The sequence below is a fragment of the Salmo trutta genome, chromosome 33 (assembly GCF_901001165.1).
Source record: "Salmo trutta chromosome 33, fSalTru1.1, whole genome shotgun sequence".
NCBI classification, from domain to species: domain Eukaryota; kingdom Metazoa; phylum Chordata; class Actinopteri; order Salmoniformes; family Salmonidae; genus Salmo; species Salmo trutta.
The window spans coordinates 4,965,451-4,983,457 of NC_042989.1; the positions used below are offsets into that span (position 1 = coordinate 4,965,451).

Here is an 18,007-nt window from a genome sequence, read left to right on the forward strand (position 1 = left end):
CCAGCGCCGTTCTTCACACGGATGCATGCCACGCATACAAGCATACACGCATGCACACACACACGCACGCACAAACAGACACACAGACACACAAACAAACACACCAGATCACCAGATCAGTAAAGATGAGAATCAGCTTTAGAACACAACATTCCATTCCCTGCAAGGCTATCCCTGATGATGTTAAGCCCCTCTAGAGGAATGCTGCCCTTTCTCTTTGACCCAGTTTGGTAATGGTGGTAGGCTAGGGTGTGTGCGTGTGTACGTGTGTAGAGGTGCTCTCGGAACCAGAACCAAAATCTTGGTTTTCAGTCCCTCTTCAATATCACTCACCTGGAATGTCTGTGCTCCTTCTCCACGGACGATCCTGCAGGAAGAGTTCAGCTCCATCTGACCCTGAGGCTTCCGTATGACGTCGCTCTGAAAGACCATGAGCAAGACCATTGGAGTTGGCAATACAGCTCAAACAGATCTGGGACCAGGCTATTGTTGAACTAATTCTGTCAGAAAAGCACATAGTGATGACGTGTGGAGACTCACAGGAGACTTGTAGTAGAGTATCTCTCCGTTCCTCAGGATGAACCAGCGTCTTTTCCAGGCCTTCACCTGACTGCCCATCTTTAGCAGGTACCCTGACTTCTCCAGCATCTCCTGTGTGGTAACATCCAGTGTTGTTGTATTGTATGATATGGTATCATTTTGTTTCATTGTGCATTGTATTGTACGGTAAATGGTCACTCACAGGCTCTCGCAGGCTCTCACAGGAGTATGAGGATGTTCTTTGGACTTTGTGTTCCGGCTCAGAGTAGTCAGAGTCCAGGGAGTAGGCATCAGGTGGGATGGCGTAGTCACTCTCAGAGCTGATGGACGACATGGACACACCTGGGCAAATCAAAGGTCAGAGGTCAACAAATTGACAGACAGGTGACTCAGATGACCGACAGCTGATGGACTTATTGTCATACACTAGACCAGTGTCTCTCAACTGGTCCTCCGGATGTTGCTGTATGGTCCCTTAGATGGTTAGCTAGCCTAGCACTCATTTAGTACTAGTTTACATGTAAGTACTAGTTTAGTATTAGTTTACATGTAAGCAGGCCTCCATAGAGAAGAACCATAGCTTGTTGGTCCCTGGTACAGTACAAAAAAGTTGAGAAACACTGATGTAGACCCTGTAACTACACTATATATAAAAAAGTATGTGGACACCCCTTCAAATTAGTGAATTTGGCTATTTCGGCCACACCTGTTGCTATCAGGTGTATAAAAATCGAGCACACCGCCATGCTATCTCCATATACAAACATTGGCAGTAGAATGGCCTTACTGAAGAGCTCAGTGACTTTTAACGTGGCACCGTCATATGATGCCACCTTTCCAACAAGTCAGTTCGTCAAATTTCTGCCCTGCTGGTGCTGCCCCGTCAACTGTAAGTGCTGTTATTGTGAAGTGGAAAAATCTAGGAGCAACAACGGCTCAGCCGTGAAGTGGTAGGCCACACAAGCTCACAGAACAGGACCACCGAGTGCTGAAGCACGTAGCGCGTCCTCGGTTGCAACACTCACGACCGAGTTCCAAACTGGAAGCAACGTCAGCACAAGAACTGTTTGTCGGGAGCTTCATGAAATGGGTTTCCATGGCCCAGCAGCCACACACAAGCCTAAAATCACCATCCGCAATGCCAAGCATTGGCTGGAGTGGTGTAAAGGTCGCCGCCATTGGACTCTGGAGCATGGAAATGGGTTCTCTGGAGTGATGAATCACGCTTCACCATCTGGCAGTCCGACTGACGAATCTGTGTTTGGCGGATGCCAGGAGAACGCTAGCTGCCCCAATACATAGTGCCAACTGTAAAGTTTGGTGGAGGAGGAATAATAGTCTGGGGCAGTTTTTCATGGTTTGGGCTAGGCCCCTTAGTTCGGGTGAAGGGAAATCTTAACGCTACAGCATACAATGACATTCTAGATGATTCTTTGCTTCCAACTTTGTGGCAACAGTTTGGGGAAGGCCCTTTCCTGTTTCAGCAAGTCCCCGCGGCAATGTTCCAACATCTAGTGGAAAGCCTATCAAGAGGAGTGGAGGCTGTTGTAGCAGCAAAGGGGGGACCAACTCCATATTAATGCCCATGATTATGGAATGAGATGTTTGACGAGCAGGTTTCAACATACTTTTGGTCATGTAGTGTATGTTCCTTCTTGTGTCAGGGACCAACAACCTATAGTTATTCCTAGACCGTTTACATTAAAATAAGCACCGGAGAACAGACTAAATCAGTGTCAGCTAACTATGAAGGATAACAGCGCTGATGTAGCAATGTTCACCCCTCTTGACGGCGCGAGGGCTCCCAGGGGTGCTTCCCTTCCTGTCTGGGCCCAGGGTGGAGGTCCTGAGGCTGGCCAGAGAGCCACTGTCGTCCTCCGAACCAGAGTCATCATCATGCAGGGGCACACTGCTGATCTGAGTGGCTTTCTGCAGACACACACAGGAGAGACTTTTAGATATTCCTCAGTACATACCACAGTCCATAGGAAGTTGATATGGCATTGTCAGTTTGTCACAATTCAAGCTACTGTAGAGTATGGTACTTACCCCTTTGAGTGTGGTATACACGGGCACACTGATATTCTTGTAAATCAGGTGAGTGAATGGGCCTGTGGAGGGGTACTGCGGTAAGCTGGATCCTGCAGAAAACATGAGATGTATGTGATCCAGAGAGAACGCAAGGTGATCATTATAGCTGTGCAAGTCCTATGTTTCTTCACAGCTGATTAAAAAAAACAGGTTTCCGTCCTTACACATCTCTTTAAAGAGCTCATAAAAGCTTCCCAGATCGCACCTGCACAGGTGTTACTTAGCCCTGTCTGCTGAGAGGATGTTACATCAAAAGGAGCACTGACAGATCCCATACTGCAACTCCCCCACAGACACAGAGAGTCTTTTCCAACGTAAGCAGGGTAACTCACCTCGTCCAGGACCTCTGGCTGCTGCAGTCGCCTCTGATACTCTCATCCCTGACTTGGCCACAGCATAGATACGGCTCTCCTGTAGAGCACATAGATCAATGTGCAAGCATGAGCGTGTGTTTGTGTTTTACAGATATGGTCAAATATATTTGCAATAGAGCTCTCGCTCTCTCTCTTTATAAAACAGGTTGGATGGCTATTTTTACCCTGAAACTTACCACAGGTGAGATAGATTAGCAGTTAACAAGAATCACTTGCCTCCAACCAAATTCATTTGAATTATAAATGATTAAATCATTTATTTTGAACTTTGAAGTGAAAAATCTCAACTTCAGTTTACTTTCAGCTTACTTCAGTTTTTTGGGGGGGGGTTCTGTGCACGTGTAAATCAAACAAATACACATATGAACAATGAACGTTTTTTCAATTCCAACTTATTTTTGAAGACATGGTGCCAGGGTGTCAATATATTTGACCGCATCTGTATAACAATACTTTGGCTGCTCCCAGCCACTCTACAGGAACACACACATACACAGATATGAGACAACTGCAAAAAACACTTATATATACAGTATATATTACATATTACTCATTACATTTAACAAAAGTAACGCATTACTTTACAATATTACTTTGTGTGGAAAGTAACATGTCATATTAGTTTGCGTTACTTTCATGAAAAAAAAGATAGGCTACTTACTAACTCAGGTTTGATCACTAGCTTCTCCTTTTATCTGTGGCGCTGCTTTCCTGTGCTAGTCTACAAGCACTTGTGTATATATATATATATATATATATATATATATATATATATATATATATATATATATATATATATGGGCTGTTTAACTAGCCAAATATACTGTAAGCCAAACATCTGGACAGATTTCCTATCTTTTCATTCAAAATATTTCTCTCGAGCCACTAGTTCTGGTTAGAGACCACACACTTGACACTAGACGGGAAAGCCCTGCTATCACAGAAGCGATCCATGGCAAAGATCAGCGGTGCGTCCTCTATACATTTATACGGACAGCACCTGTCATGACATTTCTCCAAACAGCCTTTCTCCGCTCGCTCGGGAACTAAATGAGGAAACAAGTCGAGATCGGATCATGGAAACACAAAGCAACTGTAATAATATTACCCAACTTGAAAAAGTAGCACGTTACTTTACTCTGTTACCCATAAAAGTAATCTGATTACTTTTGTAATGAGTTACCCTCAACACTGATCTTACCCAGGAGGGGAACCGGTGCAGAGGAGGGGTGGGGGGTTTCAGGACATCCGGGTCCAGCAGTTCCAGCTCCTCAGCCAACCTAACAAACACTTGTTCCTTGGGAGGACCTTTGGCCCCGGCCCCCTCCACCACCCCCTCCATACCGTCAGGCAGTCCGTCATCTATATCTGTCTCTTCCAGGACATGATTGCAGTTGGACGGGGACACAGGGCTCTACAGGGTGCAGAAGATGAAAATAAAACAAACAAATACTATAATTGAAACTACATCGAGTGAGGTCAGGTCCTCTTTTTTTTCCGTTGTTACGTGACAGACTGTTGACTTCAGGCACCCTCTCACTGTTTTTGTACAACAGGATAGAGCTGAGCATGCTCCCTCCCTTTACCTGGGTGCTGGAGGCAATCATGTTTATGGGAACATTGAGGTGGTGCAGCCGGTCCAGACCTCCAGGCTGGGGCTGGCTGTAGTGTTTCTTCACCAGCTGGATGCTATCACGGGGGGTCAGGGGCGTCCGCACCTGTAAGTTCACAAATAAAGATGACATGATTGATTGAAATTTGATTGATTGATCGATGTGGTTCAAGTTCAACTAAGTTTATTAACTGATTACATCCCAGAGCGGCCATCATACATAGGCACAGTCAAACAGTGCAGGGATTCTTGAAAGTTGGGACAATCCTTGTCCGGCATGGGAGATTTATTTTTATAGTTGAAAAAATATGAAGATTTTCTTACATTATTTAAGCTTAAAAATTACATTTAGGGCAATTCTATAGGGGGAAAAATTTGTTTTTAGAATTTTCTAAATATTTTTGATAGTATCCATTTCCATGTCGGCTCTATGACTGGAAAAGCCCTTGTCCAAAGCAAAGGATCCCAATTCTATATACTGAGTGTACAAAACATTAGGAGCACCCCCTTTTGCCCCCAGAACAGCTTCATTTTGTCGGGGGCATAGACTTTACAAGATGTCGAAAGCCTTCCATAGGGATGCTGTTCCATTTTTACTCCAATGCTTTCCACAGTTGTGTCAAGTTGGCTGGATGTCCATTGGGTGGAGGACCATTCTTGATACAGGTGGAAAACTGTAGAGTGTGAAAAAACCCAGCAGCTTTGCAGTTCCTGGCACACTCAAACCGGTGCGCCTGGTACCTATTACCATACCCAGTTCAAAGGCACTTAAATCTTTTATCTTGCCCATTCACCCTCTCAATGCCACACATACACAATCCATGTCTCAATTGTCTCAAGGCTTAAGCATCCTTCTTTAACCTGTCTCCTCCTCTTCATCTACACTGATTGAAGTGGATTTAACTAATGACATCAATAAGGGATCATAGCTTTCAACTGATTCACCTGGTCAGTCTATGTCATGGAAAGAGCAGGTGGTCCTAATGTTTCGGACACTCAGTGTATAGCACTATTAAACAAAACAAATATGCGTTCAGAGACTTATTTGTATTACATATAATGTAAATGAAATGCCTTTTATGGTGTCTGATGGAGAATTAGGAGGTTGTTCCATTACATCGTTTGATAGCTGATACTTTGGTCTATCAAAATATATACAGTATTTCAAATGTTACTAATATTAAGAAACAATGTGGGTGAAAAAGTACAGATTGTTCGTTTTCCAAGAATCCCTGAGTTACAAGAAATGTACGACACAGGTGCACAGATACAAGCAAGGGAAAGATCACTGTAATGACAGATGATTTGGGCACTAGTTAGGAATGTAGAACTTATCACACCTTGGGTAAGGTCATGCTGGTCCCAGTATGGGAGGGTAGAGCCAGGGTCTGGGCGGTGGTCTGGAAGGGGTGGGAGTTAGACGGAGAACGGCAGAGGAGAGGGCTTTTAGGGGTGGAGGTGGGGGTAAGGGTGTCAGGGGTACTGGGACCCCCGTGGGTTGTTTCATAGGTGGAGGAAGAGGAGGAGGAGGAAGAGGAGGAGGAGCGCAGACGTTGGGAGCGGAACTTGCTGCTGAGCTCGTCCGAGGAGTGGTCTCTGGGAGTAGCACCACCTAGTGGTTGGTCTTGACCTTGAGTGGTTGGAACAGGACTACCACGTCCAGCCCCAGTCTCCCTGCCCCTGCTGCCCAGACAGGGAGTGTTTGACAGGGTTACTGTCACTGTGCCGTGGCCTGTTGTGTCTCCTCTGTCCCCTCTGTCACCGCTCCGTTTACAGGGCTGCTCTGACCTGTCCCCTGTGCCTGTCTGTCTTCCCCAGCCTGTCTCCTCCTGGACAGGCGGGGTCCCAGGACAGCTTGGGGGGTATAAGGAGCTGCAGGGTACCTGGTGGGTGTCTGTGGAAGGAGAGGTGGGTGGTCCAGGAGATGAAGGGTTCTCCATGATAGCTATTGAACAAGAGGGGAAAATATAGTCAATCTAGAGATACAACTGCAGCTTTTGGAAATATCACAACATGCTCTGTACAACATAGGCCAACAGCAGTCTACCACTAAGGTGACTAGGCCCTGATACTATCAAAGTAACATAGGGTGTGCTCCAGGGCTCTGTGCTGGGCCCCCTTCTCTTCATAATCTACATACTCCCACTCGGACAGATCCTCGTAGTTGTTATTGCGGTGAAAACAGTTGACTAGCAGCTGACTAGCAGCTGGCAAGCATCCAAGGCCTCGGGCGAGGGTGTCTGTCTATTAAAACAGAGTGTGGCACTCTCAGAGAGTATTCTGGGTAGATTAATTAAAGTTCCCAGGAGTTTTGTACAGCTGTGTTGGAAGGAGGATCACCTTGGAGTTTGTCCTGCAGCATCATGATCTGTTCTGCCTGCTTCAGGTTGGACATCTTCAGTTGCTGGTTCTCAATCTCCATCTGAAAAACAGTACAAAAAGAACATAACAATGTAAGGGGTGCGTAACCGGTGGCAGGGAAGTCAGACGCAGGAGAGCAGAACTTGGTAATAGCCGGAACAGTTTAATCGCAAAACCAACGGCATAAAAATAACAAGATATGGGTACAAAACCCGTCGCGCACCAATCAACACGTGCACAAGCACTTACAATAAACATTACTATCGGGATGAAACCCTGAGGTAAGGAACGCCTTCCAGACCCTCGAAGTGAACTGGGGACCTCGATCAGACACTATATCCTCAGGCACCCCGTAGTGCCGGAAGACGTGCGTAAACAAGGCCTCCGCAGTCTGTAGGGCCGTAGGGAGACCGGGCAGAGGGAGGAGACGGCAGGACTTAGAGAAACGATCCACAACGACCAGGATCGTGGTGTTTCCCTGTGAGGGGGGGAGGTCGGTAAGAAAATCCACCGACAAGTGCGACCAAGGCCGCTGTGGAACGGGTAAGGGGTGTAGCTTCCCTCTGGGCAGGTGCCTAGGAGCCTTACACTGGGCGCACACCGAGCAGGAGGAAACATAAACCCTCACATCCTTGGCCAAGGTAGGCCACCAGTACTTCCCAACCAAACAGCGCACCGTCCGACCAATCCCAGGATCACCAGAGGAGGGTGACATGTGGGCCCAATAGATCAACCGGTCACGGACAGCAGACGGAATGTACAGACGCCTAGCGGGACACTGGAGGGGAGTGGGCTCTGCACGTAACGCCCGCTCAATGTCCGCGTCCAGCTCCCACACTACCGGCGCCACCAGGCAGGATGCGGGGAGTATGGGAGTGGGATCCATGGGCCGCTCCTCTGTGTCATATAGTCGGGACAGTGCGTCTGCTTTCACGTTTTGGGAACCTGGTCTGTAGGAAAGGGAAAAAAACTAAACGGGTGAAAAACATGGCCCAGCTTGCCTGGCGAGGGTTCAGTCTCCTCGCTGCCCGGATCTACTCCAGATTGCGGTGGTCAGGTCAGATGAGAAAAGGGTGTTTCTTCGAGATTCTTCGAGAAGAAGGCACAGGGGCGGAGCTTCGGTGGCGTACCCGAGCGCTGAGAGAGCACGGCTCCTATCCCAGCCTCGGACGTGTCCACCTCCACTATGAATGCCAAAGAGGGATCTGGATGGGCCAGCATGGGAGCCGAGGTAAACAGAGCCCTCAGGTGACCAAAAGCCCTGTCCACCTCAGCCGACCACTGCAAACGCACCGGGCCCCCCTTCAGCAGTGAGGTAATGGGAGCCGCTACCTGACCAAAACCCCGGCTAAACCTCCGGTAGTAATTGGCAAACCCTAGAAACTGCTGCACTTCCTTTACCGTGGTGGGAGTCGGCCAATTACGCACGGCTGAAATGCGGTCACTCTCCATCTCCACCCCCGAGGTGGAAATGCAGTACCCTAGGAAGGAGACGGATGCTGGAAGAACAGACATTTCTCAGCCTTGACGTACAGGTCATGCTCCAACAGTCGACCAAGCACCCTACACACCAGGGACACATGCTCGGCACGTGTAGCGGAGTATATCAGAATGTCATCAATATACACCACTACGCCCTGCCCGTGCAGGTCCCTGAAAATCTCGTCTACAAAGGCTTGGAAGACTGATGGAGCATTCATCAACCCGTACGGCATGACGAGGTACTCATAATGCCCTGAGGTCGTACTGAACGCCGTCTTCCACTCGTCTCCCTCCCGGATACGCACCAGGTTGTAAGCAATCCTGAGATCTACTTTGGTGAAGAAGCGCACCCCGTGCATTGACTCAATCGCCGTGGCAATAAGATGTAGCGGGTAACTGTACCTCACCGTGATCTGATTCAGGCCTCGGTAGTCAATACACGGGCACAGACCTCCCTCCTTCTTCTTCACAAAAAAAACTTGAGGAGGCGGGTGAAGTGGAGGACCGAATGTACCCCTAACGCAGGGATTCAGAGACATATGTTTCCATAGCCGCCGTCTCCGCCTGTGAGGGGATACACGTGACTCCTGGGAAGTGCAGCGTCTACCAGGAGATTTATCGCACAATTGCCCCGTCGATGGTGTGGTAATTGAGTCGCCTTCTTTTTGGAGAAGGCGAGAGCCAAATCGGCATATTCAGGGGGAATGCGCATGGTGGAGACCTGGTCTGGACTTTCCACCGTAGTAGCACCAACGGAAACCCCTAAACACCTCCCCGAGCACTCTCGCAACCACCCCGTGAGAGCCCTCTGTGGCCAAGAAACAGTGGGGTCATGACAAGCTAACCAGGGTAGGCCTAGCACCACGGGAAACGCAGCAGAGTCAATGAGGAAGAGACTAATTCTCTCCTTGTGACCCCCCTGCGTCACCATACCCAGAGGAGCGGTGGCCTACCTAATCAACCCTGACCCTAATGGTCGACTATCTAAGGCGTGAACGGGGAAGGGCATAGCCACGGGAACAATGGGGATCCCTAAACTAAGGGCGAACGATCTGTCTATAAAATTCCCAGTTGTGCCTGAATCGACGAGCGCCTTATGCTGGGAAAACTCAGGGAAAGAAACATACAAAAACATGTGTGCAACAGAAGGCTCTGGGTGAGAAGGGTGCCAGCTCACCTGGGATGATGCCAGAGTGCCCTGCCTGCTGCCTCGATCCCGCAAAACCAACGGCATAAAAATAACAAGATATGGGTACAAAACCCGTCGCGCACCAATCAACACGTGCACAAGCACTTACAATAAACAATCCCACACAAAGACATGGGGGGAACAGAGGGTTAAATACACAACAAGTGATTGAGGGAATTGAAACCAGGTGTGAGGAAAAACAAGACAAAACACATGGAAAATGAAAAGTGGATCGATGATGACTAGAAGACCGGCGACGCCGACCGCCGGGCGACGCCAACTACCGAGCGCCGCCCGAACAAGGAGAGGACCCGACTTCGGCGGAAGTCGTGACAAACAATGAGCAGAAGTTTTGAGTTAATGGTTCTCATTGTCTTTATCAACTGATCATGATCTATGTTTGTGTTCCAGTTGAAATAATGCAAAGAAATCTTTGACCTGGCTGGTCCATATAGGATTTATATGTACTGTACACGATGCCAGTATTGTGATGCTACGATTTTCCTTGGCAAAAAAAGAAAATACAAAGCAGACAACGCTATGGTCCTTTAAAAACAAAAATGTATCTGTATTATAATCCACATAATAATTCAAATGTCCTGTTGCCTCAGGATAATTTTCCTTCTGTAGCAAACTGGCTCAAATAAATGTCCTACATCTGTAGCTTGCAAAGAAAACAAATGTGACACTGGGTGACAACAGAAGGCTGTTTTTTTCCAACATTAGGACTATTTTCCTCAAGAAATGAAGTCCAATTCATATTTTGTTTCCTTTTCTTCCTTACTTCATAGTATTGTGATACATACTAGTATCGTGACAAAAATACTGCATACTGTATTTGAGCTTACCTCTCGTAGCTTAAATGTAACCCAGTCTTTGATTTTAGCAGCCTTCTCCTCAATGATCTTAGCCTCCTGAGCTCTGACTAAGATCTATAGGCCAAGAAAACAGGGTTTTAGGGTTAGTCAGGGGTTTATCAAAACCCACATCATTATGAACATGTATGTTCCTTATCTATGGTTGCTTCTCAAATGGAACCATATTCTCTATATAGTGCACTGCTTTGGACCAGGGGCCATAGAGCTCTTCTCAAAAGTAGTGCACTATATAAGGGATAGGAAACCATTTGTGACTCACCCTATAACTTCCATACCTGTTTTTCCAGCTGCATCTCTAATCTCTTTATCACGGCATCTTTCTCCTGCACCTGATTGGTCAGCTCCTGGTACCTTCTGTACAACGAGTTCTCTGATTCGCTGGGTTGTATGTTTGCAGATTTCAGCTTCTCTTCCATGACATGGACCTGTAATAGACCATTAACTACAGTATGATTACATGCTCACAGACTCACAAGATAGACGGGAATAAACGGGCTCTTTCTCTGACTCTCAGTAGAGGAGACAAAAAAGACGAGCCTCGATGGTTATACACAGCATAGTGCAGAAAATAGAGGAACGAGAGATAGACAAAGACAGAGAAAGAAAGTGAAAGAGAGAGAAAGTTCTGAACATCTCTTTTGACTTTTGTAGTGGAGATGAGCCTGACTCTGGGCACGCTGTGCTGTAGCTACTTGAGGCGACTGAAGCTTCTCCAGTAGCTTGAAGTAGCCGAAGCTGTGGTTTTAAAACTCTGCCGTACCTGTTTCTCAGCGCTCTCAGCCCGCTGGTCAGACTCTGTAACCCTCTGCTCCAGCTCTTGCATCTAGGGGACAAAGGGGTTGCCATGGTTACTCCTTCCTACAGGTCAGCTGTGTCAGTATGGGGTTAAAGGGGGGTCACTGGAAAATCCTGTGTGTGCGTGCGTGTGTGTGTGGTTGTGTAAGAGAGAGTTTGCACTGCCCTTCAGAGGTAATTCTGAGCCTCCCCAATCACAATTGCTAGCTCTAGTACTTTCACAAACTCAACAACTCAACTCAGAGATGCTGCCATGCACAGGTTCAGGCAAGACACATCTTGCAATGTAGGCTAGCACACACACACGCACGCACGGACACACATATACACACACACACACACACACACACACACTCTGTTAGCTCTATAGACCACAAGCACACACACACTCTGTTAGCTCTATAGACCACAAACAAACACACACACACACACACACACACACACACACACACACACACACCTGGGACTGCAGATTATAAGCAGTGAGGAGTGCTAGTTGGCACACACACACACACACACACACTGTTAGCAGTATAGACCACAAACACACACTCTGTTAGCTCTATAGACTACAAACACACACACACACAGACTGTGGAGGGGTCGGGGAGAGAGGGGAGAGGGGGTAGAGGAGAGAGGACCCTTGGCTTGTCAACCTTGTGAGAGTCATTGCTCGAAACCAATTCAACTCAGACACTTCTCTTCACAGCATCAAACTGACTAATAAGACCTTGAACATTATCAGGCAAGGTCATCAGAGGGTTTTCAGGAAAAAACCCTGAACCTAACTTGATCCTATAGGTTGGTCCGAAATGGCCATATACAGAGATCATCAGAGGGGGCTACGGACTGTGTGTGTCTGTGTATTCTTGGTTTTACTATCCTTGATGGGACCTCACAAGGATCGTAAAACAAGGTAAAGGTGGGGACATTTTGACAGTCTCCACAAGGATAAAGGCTAGTTTAGGCTTAGGAGTTAGGTTTAGGGTTAGGAGTTAGGGGTTAGGTTTAGGAATTAGGGTTAGGTTTAGGGTTTGGAGTTAGGTTAAGGGTTAGGTTTAAGGATAGGGGTTAGGGAAAATAGGATGTTGAATGGGAATCAATTAATTGGTGCCCACAAGGATAGTGTGTGTGTGTGTGTGTGTGTGTGTGTGTGTGTGTGTGTGTGTGTGTGTGTGTGTGTGTGTGTGTGTGTGTGTGTGTGTGTGTGTGTGTGTGTGTGTGTGTGTGTGTGTGTGTGTGTGTGTGTGTGTGTGTGTGTGTGTGTGTGTGTGTGTGCACGTTTGTGCGCGCGTGTGTGTGACGGGAGTCTCGGAGGAATTATCTGTGGTGAGATCATATGTTTTTACATTTCTAGAGGACTGGTACTTCAACACTGGAGCACGGTAAGGTAAACAGTGCACAACGATCGAGATACACCTCAGTTAATGCTTAGCTGTGTAAACCTCGCAAAGACTAACTCAACCTCTGACATTAATACTAGAATAAGGATACGTTTAGCCCATATACAGTTGAAGTCAGAAGTTTACATACACTTAGGTTGGAGTCATTAAAACTCATTTTTCAACCACTCCACAAATTTCTTGTTAACAAACTATAGTTTTGGCAAGTCGGTTAGGACATCTACTTTGTGCATGACACGAGTCATTTTTCCAACAATAGTTTACAGACAGATTATTTCACTTGTAATTCACTGTATCACAATTCCAGTGGGTCAGAAGTTTACATACACTAAATTGACTGTGCCTTTAAATAGCTTGGAAAATTCCAGAAAAGGATGTCATGGCTTTAGAAGCTTCTGATAGGCTACTTGACATCATTTGAGTCAATTGGAGGTGTACCTGTGGATGTATTTCAAGGCCTACCTTCAAACTCAGTGCCTCTTTGCTTGACATCATGGGAAAATCAAAAGAAATCAGCCAAGACCTCAGAAAATAAATTGTAGACAAGTCTGGTTCATCCTTGGGAGAAATGTCCAAATGCCTGAAGGTACCACATTCATCTGTACAAACAGGGGGACGCTTGCAAGCTGAAGAACACCATCCCAAACGTGAAGCAGCATCATGTTGTGGGGGTAAAGGAGTGGGCGTAGGGTGTTAGTGGTTAGTGGTGAAGTGACTCTTCACCTCAAGGTCAAAAACCTTGAGAATGAGTCCAAAGAAAGGCATTACTGGCAGAGTGAGAAAGGAGTCAGAAAAGTAAACAAAGTCTTCACCACACATTAACCAGTAGTAAAAAGCATATGGTTAGCTTATAGTCACAAGTCTCTCAGGAAGATTTTAAGCAGGCCAAGATGACAATGAGGGGACATAGGTGGTACTTATAAAATGGAATGAACATTAAAGTAGCTGACACATCCAAGTAAAGCTTACTACAAGCTCTACGGAGACGCAAGATTCAGAGCGTAGTGCAGTGTTGCAATTTCGTTTTTTTTGTCACAAAAAGGGCCGCTCCTTGTAAACTCAGCAAAAAAAGAAACATCCTCACACTGTCAACTGCATTGTTTTTTTCAGCAAACTTAACATGTGTAAATATTGGTATGAACATAACAAGATTCAACAACTGAGACATAAACTGAACAAGTTCCACGGACATGTGACTAACAGAAATGGAATAATATGCCCCTGACTAAAGGAGGGCGGGGGGGGGGTTCAAAATCAAAAGTAACAGTCAGTATCTGGTGTAGCCACCAGATACCAGATACCGATGTTCGGATGCATTAAGTACTGCAGTGCATCTCCTCCTCATGGACTGCACCAGATTTGCCAGTTCTTGCTGTGAGATGTTACCCCACTCTTCCACCAAGGCACCTGCAAGTTCCCGGACATTTCTGGAGGGAATGGCCCTAGCCCTCACCATCCGATCCAACAGGTCCCAGACGTGCTCAATGGGATCGAGATCCGGGCTCTTCGCTGGCCATGGCAGAACACTGACATTCCTGTCTTGCAGGAAATCACACACAGAATGAGCAGTATGGCTGGTGGCATTGTCATGCTGGAGAATCATGTTAAGATGAGCCTGCAGGAAGGGTACCACATGAGGGAGGAGGATGTCTTCCCTGTAACGCACAGCGTTGAGATTGCCTGCAATGACAACAAGCTCCGTTCGATGATGCTGTGACACACCGCCCCAGACCATGACGGACCCTCCACCTCCAAATCAATCCCGCTACAGAGTACAGGCCTCGGTGTAACGCTCATTCCTTCGACAATAAACGCGAATCCGACCATCACCCCTGGTGAGACAAAACCGCAACTCGTCAGTGAAGAGCACTTTTTGCCAGTCCTGTCTGGTCCAGCGATGGTGGGTTTGTGCCCATAGGCGACATTGTTGCCGGTGATATCTGGTGAGGACCTGCCTTACAACAGGCCTACAAACCCTCAGTCCAGCCTCTCTCAGCCTATTGCGGACAGTCTGAGCACTGATGGAGGGATTGTGCGTTCCTGGTGTAACTCGGGCAATTGTTGTTGCCATCCTGTACCTGTCCCGCAGGTGTGATGTTCGGATGTACCGATCCTGTGCAGGTGTTGTTACACGTGGTCTGCCACTGCGAGGACGATCAGCTGTCCGTCCTGTCTCCCTGTAGCGCTATCTTAGGCGTCTCACAGTACAGACATTGCAATTTATTGCCCTGGCGACATCTGCAGTCCTCATGCCTCCTTGCAGCATGCCTAAGGCATGTTCACGCAGATGAGCAGGGACCCTGGGCATCTTTCTTTTGGTGTTTTTCAGAGTCAGTAGAAAGGCCTCTTTAGTGTCCTAAGTTTTCTTAACTGTGACCTTAATTGCCTACCGTCTGTAAGCTGTTAGTGTCTTAACGACCGTTCCACAGGTGCATGTTCATTAATTGTTCATGGTTCATTGAAGTATGGGAAGCAGTCTTTAAACCCTTTACAATGAAGATCTGTGAAGTTATTTGGATTTTTACAAATTACCTTTGAAAGACAGGGTCCTGAAAAAGGGACGTTTCTTTTTTTGCTGAGTTTATATACGCTCTGGCATTCAACATACTTTTGTACTAGCTGAAAATTGAGACGTGCCGTATCATTTCTTCCGCAGCCATGGGGGCAGTGCTGTTGTTTGGTTCCTTGATCTGATCCCCAGTATATCTGGTCATCAGAATAGCCAAATATAATCTCAGCGACAGTTGAAACAGTAAACCAACCAAAAATAATCCAAGTATTATCTAAGAAGAAGCCACTGGAGCCAACCATGTGCTTTTTTCCGTTACCAAAACATGATGATGTTGTATTTTTAGCTGATATCGGAATAAATACATGAGCAGCATGGGATAATGTTTTAGGTTACACCGGCAAGGATACAAATATTTGCCAAGGCATATTTTTTTAATTATAAATCGTATTATTTCACATGGAGATGTGGGAAGCTAAAAAGGCTAACTAGCGTGCTATGTTTTTAGCCAGTCTAAAGCCAGCTAGCCAGGCTGCCAGCTAGCTACTACTAGCTAGTGAAGTGACTCTTTCTTGCTTTCACAAAATAATATGACAAGAAGAAAAACCTTTGCTGTCGCCCCCTTGTGAAAGTGTATGCTGCTCACGAAATCCCACTTTACCCACGCGAACGCAAGTAGATCAACGGAGTGGAGCTTGTAGTAACCTTTAGAAAACAAAGGAGGTCAGAGCAGGTTAGAAGTCAAAGGTGAAGGAGCTGGGAAAAGGAATCAACCTGAGTCATGGGATTGAAGGCTGACAGTACTGTGTTTTGTATGTGTGTGTGTGTGTGTGTGTGTGCTTGTGTGTGTCTCTAAGTGTGTGTGTGTGTGTGTGTGTGTGTGTGTGTGTGTGTGTGTGTGTGTATACGCGCATGTGTCTGCATGGCTAACAACAGGTGATCAACAGGTGAGTGCCCCCAGCCACTGACCAGGCATGAGACAACTACAGTACAGTATCTCAAGTATCCAGCAACTGTTGTTCACTCTGACTGACTTCAGAATCATCTTACTGCTACATTTAATACAATCTCATATTTCACCAAGTAACTCAACCAAGTTACTTGTAAGAGCATAGAATCTAAGATGAATCTACTTATTAAATGTTCATTTAAATGCTTTGTATTTTTTGTATGGAAGATAAAATAGCCTAGATTTTCTTTTCAAAATGGAGTCTTGTGTTTGACAGACAGGATAACAGACTGGATGAGACACAGCGGGTCATCTCATCCACTAACAGCTGATAGCTTCGTCATAGACAACAGCGCAGTTAACATACTCCTGCTACAACTATCTTAAGAATTTGGACATGAGTAAACAAATGGAGGAACTAGGTTACTTTCGTAACCTCGGTTCTCTGAGAAGATGAGTGAGATGCCCCACAATGGGATTTGCTGACGGGAGGATCACTACTAGAAGAACCAATAACACAACGTCTGTCGGAGACCCTCTGGTTGTTCTCAAGCATGTCTCTCTTCTTTGCCCTCTTGCGAGCAGAGCAATGCGCTGAGACATCTCACTCATCCTCAGAGAACAGGGGGTTACGAAAGTAACCTTGAGTTCTCTTTCAAATACTCGTTTCGATGTCTCACAATGGGTTATGGCCAACTCTCGTATCAGAGACATGCTCTCCCGAAGCCAGGGTAGTCCCAACAATATCACCCCTCAGAGCAGTGGTGTCGTGGAGGGTATACACAGGTATACTCCGAATACTCACTTCTTAGTCCCCACAATGTGTGTTGAAGTAGTGTAGTGGAGGTCTACGCCGTATCAATTAATAAGGCTGGAACAGATCAGAATGTTTCGCTTACAATGTTGACCTATTATTTCTTCACATTTTAGCCCCAGCGATGTGCACACGGCGGTAGGCCTACACTCAAATGTTCCAAAATAACATTGTGGGAAAACACCGTTTTGAAATGCGCACCGCACACGCGAGCGGTTTCATGGACAGAGATGGAAAGATCTGTTCGAAATTTACAAAGAGGGGAGATCTAAAGATGCGGGTTGCTAATATGACTAGGATAATGCCTTTGGCTGCTAGACAATGAAAGAAAGTTGAAAGGAAACCAATAGTACAGTACAGCTAGTTAGCACAATGCCAGCAGGAGAAAGCATTTGCTTTCTTTGTCTCTCAATGAACAAAGAGTCTCTCTTGACAGTCGAGCTGTGAAGCTAGGTCAGTCAGTCTACTCAACTTGTCACGAGGGAAAGTGGGTTGAACTAAACGAGAGAGGAGAGCTAGCAATTTTACTGTCTGGCTAGGTAGAAAAGCTAGTTTGGTGGTTTAGCTGGCCTTGCAGCAATGGTTGCTTCAACATTTTTCCATAAAACTGAGCAATTTTGATCAGTAGTGCCACCTAGTGGGCAATTTTTTGGAATCTTCCAATCAGAGAACAGATATTGGTCATGTGATCAGCCATTCTAAAATATTTTGGAAACATGGCAGATGTTATTGAGCTGAAGTGAGAGAAAATCAACTCCTGCTTTGGAGTGAATATGTTGGCCATTCACTACTCAAACTACTAATACTCATACATTACAATATTTGATAATGATGCGTTAATACATACTGTACATAATGTGTTCAGTTCGTCATGTTTAACTGACAAAAATATCCAGGCTGGGGTGCATGCTAATCGATTAGCATGCTAACCTAAACTCATGCTAAGTCATTGGGACAAGCTGGCAAATTCGCTAGCTTTTTTTGTATGTTTAAAGGTACAACACATAGGA

The 18,007-nt window shown here is 46.2% G+C and overlaps 1 protein-coding gene across 4 annotated transcripts in view; it reads right to left on the reverse strand.

Annotated features, from left to right (window-relative positions):
- Positions 1-18,007, reverse strand: part of plekhh1 (pleckstrin homology domain containing, family H (with MyTH4 domain) member 1) — a 66,190-nt gene that overhangs the window by 28,592 nt on the left and 19,591 nt on the right. For all 4 annotated transcript variants that reach the window (XM_029729573.1, XM_029729576.1, XM_029729574.1 and 1 more), the window contains exons 3-15: positions 11,288-11,350; positions 10,803-10,952; positions 10,498-10,581; positions 6,958-7,039; positions 5,958-6,562; positions 4,592-4,723; positions 4,207-4,419; positions 2,964-3,042; positions 2,590-2,681; positions 2,322-2,469; positions 743-882; positions 541-651; positions 334-420 (exon numbers count right to left, since the gene is read on the reverse strand). In XM_029729573.1, the coding sequence (XP_029585433.1) occupies positions 334-420; positions 541-651; positions 743-882; positions 2,322-2,469; positions 2,590-2,681; positions 2,964-3,042; positions 4,207-4,419; positions 4,592-4,723; positions 5,958-6,562; positions 6,958-7,039; positions 10,498-10,581; positions 10,803-10,952; positions 11,288-11,350 (1,986 nt within the window). The remainder of the gene's footprint in view (positions 1-333; positions 421-540; positions 652-742; positions 883-2,321; positions 2,470-2,589; positions 2,682-2,963; positions 3,043-4,206; positions 4,420-4,591; positions 4,724-5,957; positions 6,563-6,957; positions 7,040-10,497; positions 10,582-10,802; positions 10,953-11,287; positions 11,351-18,007) is intronic.